Consider the following 12,245-nt stretch of genomic DNA (forward strand, 5'->3'; position numbering starts at 1 on the left):
GCGACGGCGACCTTCACACATGGGATTGCTCAAGTAATTAGGGTAACTGCAGCGTATCCTACTTTCGTGGGTTTTGTTCTAGATACGCTACTCCAGATACGCTACAACTTGTATAGCACGCGTGATTGAACTATACACTCGTGTATTCTCTCCCTTTCGATTTCACTCTTCATCCCCACTTAACGTGTAAACTGGACAAAGGCTAGCGATGGGGGCTTGTTGGTGATTCATGAGAAACACTTCTGATGCAGAGCGAAACGTTACGTTTCGCACTGCATCAAAAGTGTTTTTCGAACATCATAACAAGCGCTAAGGAACGCGAACACGAAGAACATACATATGGACTGGACGGGCGCTAGATAAGTATCTTCTATATATGTGTATATGTAGTCTAGATGTCTCTTCTTAGTGTTCGCGTTCCTTAGCGCTTGTTATGATGTCCAAGTTCTGTTATCACCAACTAGCCCAAACTTCCGCGTTGCCTAGCTGTTGCCTCGCAGCATGCCTTTCCTTCATTTTGTGCACTCTCTCTCTCTCTCTCTCTCCAGCACCCGTTAAAGAATGTCTCTCTTGACTTGGCGGAGCACAAACACAGCCGAAACGCACCGATGCCGAAGCACTCCGGTCCCAGCGTCAGGTCGTCGACGGCGATGCAGCCCCAGCGGCGCACGGCCGACTGGGCGACCAGCTGCATCGTGAACGGGTGCCGCAGGGCGGGCAGCGCGCGCACCACCCGAGTCCAGGTGCCCGCAGCGTCGTCCTTGATCGAGGCTGACCACAACTCGTGGCGCAGGCCGCTGGCGTGCCGAGGGTCCCGCTCGACGGCGTACAGCGTCAGTCCGTAGGGACGCAGAGTGCGGTCGGCGTAGTGGTGCAGCCGAACCTGCGATGATAAATTACGAGTGCGCGTGGACATGAAGATGCGTGTGAACAAGAAGTTCCGTGTGGACATAAACGTGTGAAAACATGGCTGTGTTCTTCATGTTCACACGCGTGCGTGTGAACATGAACAACACACACACACACACTCTCCATCTCTCTCTCTCTCTCTCCATGCAAATACGCACACACGCGTGTGCGCAAACACTTCACATCCAGTGGTCCTCTCCAGCCGAACGCGCATACTCCAGTACTATAGAGAACCACCTCTTTTGCGCCATTTGAATGGCAACGGAGTTCTGAAGGAACGCTATTACCAGGAGTCACGCGCCTATAAGCAAACTGCGCTTTGCGATTTGCAGATACTCACGTGGCAGGAATTGAAGTACACTGAAGTGTGGTTCATGTGGTAGTAGGGCAGCTTCGGGAATTCCGGGCTCTCCAGCACGGCAGCGTGGCCAAATGCCTTCCCCGCGGCGCAGACATAGTGTCCTGAAAGAGGCACAGAGAAAAAAAGGACATCCGATTGTCCCCGAATCCAACAGCGCAGCAAGTCGGCAAGCGAAAACGACTGTTCTGATACAAAGATCCGCCAGATCGGAGGGAAGACCCGGGAAGAGAATGAAGACGGACTTAGACACCTTTGGCAGCTTTAGCCATTTAGCTTGCAAAGCAGTTAGCGGCATGACAGGCAACGTCAGGGTTACGACAGCAATGCAGCGACGACAGCGACAGATGCGGTGGCATGGCGACGACTGCGGTTCAACAACGTACAACGAGACTTCGTAAGCGAAAATTGTCGATTCTTATCCCCGTTAATCTGCGCGTGAGAATGACTTAAAGCGCTTTACATACAGGCTTACATCAGCAGTGTTACGCTTAAACTCGGTTTTCTATGACACCACTGGCCCGCGCAGTAAAGGTTGGCGTTTGCCTAAGTCATTGCATGAATAATCCTCCTATTTGCAGATTTCCGCAGAACTCGCTTGTTTGACAACTGCCAGCTTTCTGTTCTTCCAGTCACGGACTAGTGCACCGTCTGCGTTGTAAATACATCTGGAAGGAGGGAGAGGGGGTGTATTCTTTAAGTGTCCCCCTAGTGGACATGACCATTGCGCCTGCTGGTCAAGTTCTTATTGGCTCGGCTGGAGTACGCGTCAGAAGGAGACAAGCCCCCCCCCCCCAGCCAATCAGCACTTCAGCAGCCGACAAATTGGACTTGTCCACTAGGTGGACTCATACTGAACCCCCCTCCCCTGGTCTACTGGTTGCTTCGAAACAACAAGTGACTCGTCTGGCCTATGTTGTTGGACAGAGCTGTCCTTGTCTCGTGCTGTCCTTTTAGCGGCCATGTTTATGTGCAAATGTGGATTCCGCATATAAGTACACATGAAATGACTTGTGCGGACTCTCCCCGCCTCTCTTTTTCTGCAATGGGTGACTGCCCCCAGCGCCGCACCGTAGCTATGATGCTAGCGGTTGTGGTAAGGCTGGTCGTGGTTTGTCTGCTTTTTTTTAGTGTTTGTTTTAGTGTTAGTGTTTTTAGTGTCTCTATTTTCCTGAGAAATGTGCTAAGGATAGTTGGCCCAACACAGGCCTACCTCGCCATTTTCTACATTTAAATTATTATTACGCCAGGATCTGCGACATCACTTACGCGATATTTTATTCATATGTTACAATCACAGCCTATCAAGTTAATGTTACAGTTTAATCTCCCTCTCTTTCTATGCGTGTGTATTTTTCTTTATCTTTCTGTCTCCCCTTATCTCTTCCCCAATGCAGGGTAGCAAACTGGATATATACCTTCCGGTTAACCGTCCCTGCCTTTCCATCTCATTTATCTCTCTCTCTCAGCGTACTACATTACGCATTCCTATTTCTTGCTCTTAATGTGATGCACTATGTTTTTATCACAAATTTTAGGTAGCGAGAAAAGTCCCTGCAGCCTCCGTATAGTTGCCTGCTATGTACAGAGGTCATCACACTACTCTAGAACGCGCGAACCACGTTCTCAGAAGTGCGCTGACGATATCTGAAGATGACAGGTGGCACAAAATCGGCTGTATGTGAGGTTGCGAGACTACATTTGCAGTTTACATTCATTTCTCTCGATCTGGTGGTCGGCTTAAGCTTTGGTAGCTGCTTTGGCCCTCAAGGAGTGTGTTCTAGACAAGTGTGTTGACCTCTGCACAAGACGAATCATAGAACAACTTTCAGTCGTAACTGCCAGCTCCTAAATTGCCCGCTCGCTGCTTACCTTTCGAGCTGTCGGTGGTGTGGTCGTGCATGGGCGCGTACTTGGACGTTGCATTGGCCGCCGCTACGCGGCGCCACTCGCCGCTACCGGTGCGAAGCTTGTTCCTCCAGCCGCATATGGTTGGGTCGCTGCTGTCCGTCTCGCCGTCCAGTTCTTCGAAGGAGCACCGGGCGCCCCTCGGAACTTGTTCTGCGGTCCAAGTGGCGCGTGTGATTGAACGTTATTTCATAGCAATTCATAGATAGAGAAAGATATGTAGCTTGATGTTGCGCCATTTGGTAAAACATCATCAATAATTGTGCTGCTAAGACTTACGCTAAGGCGCACACAGTTGCAGAACACTTGCTCCTGCATGTGTCGTTTCGTACCGGCCTGCGTTTCGTTCTCCTTGTGCAAGTCTTGGCGGAAGAAAAATGTTTAATAAGGCTGGAGGAGGTCGAATGAAAGCTAGGCGGGTTGGCCAACCTACAGATTTGGCTCCCACATACTGCAGCTGCTCGATTTGATGTAGCTTGCTAATTAAAATAACGCTTAACACTAAAACCGCGACAGGGACAAAAGCAACGCGACATTATCAACTAGCGTATTACTCGAACGTAATAGAACTTGGGGCTGACACAGGGTGCACTGAAAGATGCAGTCGACCATTGCCTCGCTCTGTTTGAAGTTTTCCATCAGTCTCTATTTCTTCTTGCGGGAGATGTGGTATGTAGTACTTGTCAATGTGGTACTCGCGATAATTCTCAAGACTCCGGGTAAGTGAGTGTATCAAAATTGGCAGTTTCTCGCGAATGGCGAAGCAATGGCATCGACAACAAGGCTTAGCTTTGCGCCTGAACTCCTAGGACCGTGTTCTAACTATACGTGGGTGTGACTATACACGTAGGTGTGACTATACGCGGGTGTGACTGTACTCGGGACGCGACGTATGCGGGTGCGTCAACACTTCTTGCAGCCTTAAAATACTTTAACACGCCGTGTAGGACCTGTAAGGACATTGCATAGGCGCCACTGCGCTGCCATAAAGAGCGGCGCGCCAGTGAAATACCATCACTTTCTGATTGTGAGCACTAATATTGTTTCGTACTTTTTATAGTCTGAGAATATTTAAGATAAAAGGCATGCGCTGTACATCAATTTTTTTCGTGACCTTTGTTTGGGCGCTGCGTTTCTAACAAAAAAAATCTGAAGAAACATTCGGTCAAAATCATATCACTGGTTTTAGCAACTTTGGCGGATGAAAATAGTAATATATACCTTGCATATATGGTATAGGTAAACATATAGCATACATATACATAAATACATACGGAACATCACGGCGACGGCGACCGCTACTGCTGAAGGCGAAATATTGTCTGGAGTGTACGTACAACTGCTATCGCAATAATAGCTTTGTCAGTGTACGCACGTAGAGGTTGGCTTCTCCACTACAAGATCTATTATGCGGAGAAGCTAACCTTTACGATTTCCTGTATCAATTCTCCCGATTTTACGATTTTTTTGTATATCACTTGTACGGGCTTGTATTTGTGTGCGTGTGAATCAGGCGATTGCGCTGCGCGTTGAATCCACTGGTGTTGACTTCAGCTTCCAGTATCGGAGGTGAAATTAATTTTACCATTACGAAAGCGATTAAGTCGACCTGATGATGCTTTTAACCCTCCGGCCTGCTCGTCGACACGCGGAAAGTGGAAGGGAGAACAAAAGAAGATTAAGAGAACGATGACGAAGCAAGATGGAGGCGTCGATATAGGAGCCGGCTCACAAAGAGCGGAGGCTACAGGAAAGCCTGCGGTCCAAACCCGTCTCCTGCGACGGCCGCAAAGCTGGTGACAGCGCCAAAGCTAGCGCACCGCGCGTCTGGCCGCTGTCCCAAGATCACAGTGTGCGATAAGCGAAGGTTGTCGAGGCGCGTCGAGGAGAACCCCGCCAGTGATCGCCGTTCTCGAGCGTATTGAGGGCAGGCAGACACAAACAGGGCGCGGCGCCAGGGGTGAAATAGGCTACGCGCGAAAACACGCGCGCCTATTTACCTGCGAAACTTCCAGTGGCGCTTCGCAAAAGCGCACCTTTTAACTCGACAGCGTTAATGGCCCGTGTCGCAGAAAATCTGGCGTCGGCGTCCGGCGCCGTAGCTGGCGTCCTGTGATCGAAAAATATTCTATACGGCACTAAATACTTCTTCTACCACTAAAGTTGCTCACACTTTGTCTTAGATTGTTTACAAAGTTATTCCTCGGAAGTTTGAGAATGACAGCCGACAAAAAGACGTCTTGAATCAAAACACTGACAGCGCATGCCTTTTATGTTGCATCTTCTCAGACAGAAACATTAAACGTGCGAAACAATAACAGAAGATAGGCCCACGCAAGAGGCCGCGTTTCTACCAGAAAGCTCGCCTTCGCGCATAGCGTTCGCCGCCAGCGTTTCCCGGTAACCATTAAGCCCCAACCAGACGTACGCGTTGGAAAGCGCTGGCACACGCCGCATCGCGCCTGGGCGCGTACGGCGTCAGGCACGGTGACTGCAGCGCGTGTAGACGCGTTGCGCCGTGGACACCTACCACTGCTAGGTTTTTTGCGCCCGCGCCGGAAGATGCCATCGCGTCGCCCGCACGACGCTCCTCACGTGACCACAGAACGCCTATGACGTGACCACGGCGAACCAGCGTGACTTCCGGAACGACTCTTCGCGCGGAGTGCAGGCAAGCCCGGGCAAGCTGCGTGCTTTGTGTTGGTCGTTCCGCGCGTTTGCTAGGTGAACGTGGCAGCCGCGACAAAACGCGCAGGGACGCGCGGCAACTCGTGCATCGTTTGGGTGCGCGCCCTCTTCCTCTATCGGACGCGACGTGACGTCGAGTGAGCGCGGCGCGTGCGGACGCTTTCCAACGCGTACGTCTGGTTGGGACTTTACGGTTGCATAAGCTGCAGTTGCCGGGAAGTGTGAGAAGCAGTCAGGGATCTTTGAATGCTATCGCGTTCCACACTTAAAGGCGAAGCTTAATTCAGCGTCCTAAAAATTTTAATCTTTCATTGCGGTGGCAATTTGTCATTCAGACCCTGGGGTCTCCAGTCTTTCTTAATTTACCTGGGCCAACTGCGCGGAGCACGAAAAGCAAGCCAGCGCGCAGCAAACATAATGTGAAGCACGCGTCGCTAGCGAATTTCACCATTTTATACCGAATATGTTTCGTGGGGGCGCTGTGACGGGGGAACACAACGAAAACATATCGGAACAAATATTCGGAACTAGATGAGACATGTGCATGCTGCAGTAAAGATCCAGAAACCACTCAGCACATCCTGATGGAGTGCGACGGGATCCACCCAGCGAGAACCGTAGGTAACGTGCAACTCCCAGAAGCGCTTGGTTTCAAAGTGGAAGGAAACATAAACAGATCAGCCGTAGAGATCAGCAAGAGACGATTGGAGTACTGGTGGAAAAAAAGCAGGGAAAAGATGGATACGACCTGATCTCTTAAAATCATAGGCAGCGGCACAAAGTAAATTCTTGAAAAATAAAAATAATAATGAGGGAGGTATACAAAAATGCTAGATAAAGAACATGTATAGTATACCTGATTAAATCAAGCAGGCTAGGTGACTATTTGTCGCCGCCCCGTTTCAAAGGGGATGCCAATAAATCATCATCATCATCATCATCATCATCATCATCACAACAATTGTGTTTAATGTGGCTATAGCGGCTCATCGCCTATGCCAGGGGTAAACTGTCCCGCTAAATAAGACAATCGCCTGGAAATCTACTCGGTATGCGTATTCAGATGCCGAGTTTAAACGCACGGTTCGCGAGTGTAATCTTCGTTCGAAAACAAGCTGGATTTTTTTCCCTGATCACATTGTTTACCAAGGCATAGACGAGATATCCTAGCGTTAAATCTTACTGCCCCTATATTCTCGATGTCAACATCCTCTCTGACTACTTTCCTATGACTTTGCCTCCCCCTGCCCTCCACACGAGGTATCGTAGCATTAAATCTTACTGCCCGTCTATTATTGATGCCAACATTCTTTCTCTCTACTTTCCCGTGACATTACCGGCCCCTCCCGCTCTCCCCAGAGTAGGGTAGCAAACCGGATCTTCCCCTCTGGTTAGCCTCCCTGCCTTTCCCCTTTCTTCTGTCTTTCTCTCTCTCCACGCGCTGTGTGCACACACGTTCAGTTTAGCATTCCAGATAATATTGCACACTATTTATTCATTTAAAACAAAATGAAGAAAGCAATTCAGAAGAAGATAAATTAAAATTCTGCGCGAGTTCCATTTCTCTCATATAAAAAAAAACATGATTACTGAATAATACAGCTACGGCAGCGGTCCCTTTTGTGCTCATCGGTCACGTATAAGTTCAGGTAGAAGTTCGCGATAAAACGATAAAGCTTCACTGCTTCCTAGACACATTTTATGTCGGCTATTTATATTCTCGCCTATATATGCCGTCGTCGTCGTAGTCGTCGTTGTCGACATTGTCGCCGTTGTTGTTGTTTACTTGATTCGTCTGCGTTACAGCCTTACGCATTCTGACGTAGGCGCGCGATATGTAGGTTCCGGTGACGGTTGTCAGCATGTCTCTGATCCTACTAATGTTCTTTATGTTTTGAACTTCGAATGATAATAATACAATCATTTTGGCGTACGCACGCCAGAGCTATCAGCGCTCTGTCCCGCGTGTCTTCTTTTGGTCAGGTGCAGTTTCCGCGCTGGAGTCGCAACTATGGATTACCATGACGCCCGGCATATGCGGTCTTATTTGAAGAGCTAGAATCGGATAAAGTTAGTGCAATGCTCCGAGGTGCCCAAATGGACAGGCGTGGTTTCTTTCGCAATATTAGTAGCGAGACGCCGTCAGCTAGGAAACAGAGAAACAGAAAGAAATTTTTTTTTCTTCTCACCACAGCCCTGTTTCTCGTCTTCCCCTTCCGCGCAGTTGACGCGGACGTCACAGACTTCCTGGCGGTCAATGCAGGTGGAGTTGGAGCAGCGAAACTGAGTTGCAAGGCAGGTCCCGACGCGCCTCGGTTCTGAAAGAAAAAAAAAACGCAGTTTTCTTTATCACAATGTACATAAAGTGAAGCAGTTCGGCTATGAAACAAAGAATTTGAATTTCTGATCAGCACGTGCGGCCACCTAAGATAGGAGCCGATGATGAGCTTCAAATTTGAGATTGTGCCCGCAAGATAGCAATGTTCCGGGGAGTTTGTCACATGTTTTAAGATATGTGGTTTTCTTTCTTTCGTCATTCTTTTTTTTTTCTTTTTTCAAATTAAATGTCAGTTTCAGCGCCTGTCCTGCGTGTATTTTCTACTACGTCCTAATTCTGAGCGCTGCACAGAAATCCACCGTGTACATAAAGCGATACGGATGTGACAAGATTGGGTAGAATGTAAACACCGAGAAAGATGAAGCGCTGCATTTTCCGCTCCGATAGTTCTTTGCGCCACATTTATAGCACTCTTTTATTTTTAGTTTGGTACATCCATCTTTCCAGATATCAGCTGTCAAGGAATGCAGACAAGGGATTTTCGGCCTATCGTTTATATTGCGCTAAGGAAACATTAAAGCCCCCCCCTCCTATTCTTGGTCAGAAAACAAACTCCGCAGAAACCATAGACGATGATTGTAAATGTAAGAATATATCCGAACGCTTCTATAGATAATTATTGGCGTCATTGAAGAAATGACATGCTTGAAGACGTATACATTTGTTGCAGTGAGGATATCTAGGTAGTGTTTATTGCTTCATCGAGTAATTTTGTACATATAAAACTGATTCGTCATATGAGAGCAGTCTCCAGCGGCGCGAACCTACGTATACATATACATATACAATACATATATACATGCATATATATAAAATATAAAATGCTGATACGTTTTTATTAGAAAATCCCCGGGCCGATTTGAATGACATTTGTTGCATTTAAGAGAGAAAGTTAAATGTTGGCGACTGTAGGAAACAAAAGTTTGATTTAGATTGCGGAAGTCTTTACAAAAATTGCCGAAAATGGGCAAGAATAAAAAAGAAGAAACTCACAATGCTTGCAAATAAGTAACTCTGAGTTAAAAGCGGATATCTCAGTTCTGTAAAATGCATTCATTAGGGAATCTCAAGCGGAAAAATTTCATACGTGAAGTTTCAGCTTTTTACCTAGCAGCAACCAAGTTCATACCTAACAGTAGCAGCCAGTAAGCTTCGCTGTGCCTAAGCTTTGCGCGACCGAGTGCAAACTTGCCTGATTTTTTTAAGCCGTTCACTATAAGTTAAATGTTTGACGAAAGGGGCCAGATTTCAAGAAATCGCAGCATCATTGTTCAAACTATGGAACTCCGCCCCGAAAATAGAGATAACAATATTGTTAATTGTCGAACTTTTCTTCTTTTTCTAACTTTTAAATTGCGGCCAATGTAGCAGCCTAAATTTCTCTGTGGCTATTCTCTCTGGAATTCGTCTCTGGAAATTTCGCTCTGGAATTATGTCTATTTCTCTCTGGCTACCTGCTCGGAGCAGCCTAAATTACGAATCGGATAAACACAGTCATAAAACATAAAATATTTCGTCTAGCTATAGCGAATGTAGTCTCGATCCGTTCACCAACAGAAAAAGTGGCATTGATTGCCCTGCATACAAAAAGCGATGCGCAAACCCCGCGAATGCGCTTTTCCGCACACCTTGTCTGACCGAACCAAGAAGGCGGACCACGGGCTAGAAATCGTAACAACAGTGTGTCACCATGGAGACCGGTGACGTCATTCATGGCGTCCTCCATTCCCCGCAGCGCCCAGTTATTTCGAAACGCGTGTCTTAGCTTCAAACAGGGACACTCGCACGAACGCCTCACTCTTGGCATAGACCAAGTTAGGTGCGTATAAGAAAAAAAAAGTTAAATTAAATTATGGGGTTTGACGGTCCGTTGCTCGATGCCGTAGGTCGGCAGGCTCACTCACGAGAACACTTACTCTAGTACACTCTACTTATTTGTAGTCGTTGAACTTGCTTTCACAAGCTTGAGATAAGAGTGTCAGTAAGTGATGAAAGGTACGGGTCGACGTTAGCAAAAGGGAGTTCAGGTTAACGTGAGCACGAATGAAAATATCAGTGACGGTGAGTTTGTGCGAGAGCGAATAGGAACGCGAGTGAATGCTGACGTGTGTGGGTGCACATTAGTGTGAGTGAGGTCGAATGAAAGTGAAAATACGAGAGGAAAACTCGATGTCGCGCTTGAATCACGGAGTCACTGCGAGGCATAGATGACGTCATGTTCTCTGTCTTTGTGATTCGTCATTCTTGTTCTCTCTCGCTACTTGCTTGGCAATTAAAAGAGAAGCTTTTTTTTTTTCTTGACTCATGCGTCGAATTGGACTTGAGCAGCGCAGATTAGCCTGTGAGTTGGTGTGAGTGAAGTGGCCTGGAACTTTATGTTCTGATAGTGGACGCCTGTAAACTTTGTCAAGCACTGTGCGCACCACTTGTCTCTAGACACCATAGCGTGGGTAGACACAGAGCAATTGCGCGAATGTCTCGTTACAGCTGCCACGTGATGCTGTTCGCTCGCGAAAAATGCTGCTCTCGCTTGCAAAACAGAAAGATGGCACTGACCTGCAAGCCAGCGCCACCGTCGTGATGTCCGTCCCTCTTATAACTCCTTGAGCTCACTAGCTACGTTTACACGAACCAGATTAAGTCGTGTCTTGTCTGCTTGTCGCGCCAAAGTGGAATGGTCCGTTCATGTAAACGTTATAAGTGGGTCGGGCTGAGCCAGCGTTGAGGCTAGTGTATTCAATCCGCCTTCAAGAAGTGGGTTCAGTCGTCCAAACCTTTTGGCAAGCATGTTAAAGCGCTCGGGTCAGGCTGGGTCAGCTCGACTTCTGACTCGACGCGCCAGCGTCAAGTTCACGTAAACAAAGCTACTTACGTTCTGCGCAGTTGTCCAGCCGGATACCATCTAGGGCTAGGTGACCAGGTGCAGATTTCCCGGGCAGAACTTCTATGGTCACTACGAAGGGCGGCTCTTGCCTTCCAAGCGGGGCTTGGAACGTTTGCCATCTGCGATCAAAAGCAAAGCGTGTGAATCCTTCGCTATCCTTGTCTCTCCCAGTTTAATATTTCCAATTCCGCCTCCTTTTTCGACTGCTTCATAGCCTCCGAAGTCCATAAGCTGCCGACCTCAACGTCATTGCCGAAACTGAAAGAGAGTTATTAAATACTTCCGTTGGCATATAGCGCTATTCTGTCACACCGGGTGTATTACTCGAGGAGGCGGACGCTACATTAGTAGGGGGAAATAGCCCAAAAGCAAGTACCTTATTTTCCGCAATACAGTCCGCATCCGGTAGACCGCACCCAGACTATAGCACTGCAGAGGCATTTTGAGCTTACTATCAACAATTCGTTCTTATAAAGTCCACACCCGCTGTATAGGCAGGCCTTGGGAGCCATTTCACGCTGCAAATAAGTTCCTTCTTCCGTTAAATTGTCCGAAATCAGTTTGAAGTAGGTCTCTAAGTGCAGGTTTTGCGAGCATACAGTCGATGTCACTTTGTTATTTAGCATTTTAAAAAGCTACAGGCACCGGCAAGCGTCGTTTTTTGTTGAAGCATACCTACGATGCTTAAGAAAAATTTCGTGTACAACGCGCACAACGGGAAGATCGAACTTTAACTTGTGAAGCCTGCGGACTATATCCCCCAAAATGGCGGGCAGTCCTGAAGTGCAGTCAAATGTACACAGATCGCTGCAAAAGGTAGCTCTGGAAGTTGGGCGAGCTCGTATACCTTAATGCTTGCCTGTGATGTGGTGAGCACCCATTTTCCATGAGGCTTCCACCATATATTATGACTAGGCGTGAAAACTGTGACGTAGCAATCCCGTCTAGCCTTTATTACTATTCGTTTCCATTCACGTAAGGGATTCGGAGCGCTAGAAGAGTCATGTATGATATTCAATTTTATCTCAACAGAAACTCAATTGACACTGCAATCATTCCATAAGAACACAACAGAATGTTCATAACTTCTGTAAGTGTCGTGCATTCTTCTGTCTAAGACACAACGCCTGCTGAAAGTGTAATGCGGATGTCACGAGCGA

General features: G+C 47.6%; 1 protein-coding gene across 1 annotated transcript in view; it reads right to left on the minus strand.

Moving 5' to 3' along the window:
* The window catches only part of LOC119458092 (leukocyte tyrosine kinase receptor-like), a 169,745-nt gene that overhangs the window by 100,092 nt on the left and 57,408 nt on the right, over positions 1-12,245 (minus strand). The window contains 5 exon segments of the mRNA XM_037719908.2: positions 607-883; positions 1,250-1,371; positions 3,140-3,328; positions 8,053-8,181; positions 11,074-11,204. Coding sequence (XP_037575836.1) covers positions 607-883; positions 1,250-1,371; positions 3,140-3,328; positions 8,053-8,181; positions 11,074-11,204 — 848 coding nt within the window.

Source organism: Dermacentor silvarum, chromosome 7, assembly GCF_013339745.2.
Source record: "Dermacentor silvarum isolate Dsil-2018 chromosome 7, BIME_Dsil_1.4, whole genome shotgun sequence".
Taxonomy (NCBI): domain Eukaryota; kingdom Metazoa; phylum Arthropoda; class Arachnida; order Ixodida; family Ixodidae; genus Dermacentor; species Dermacentor silvarum.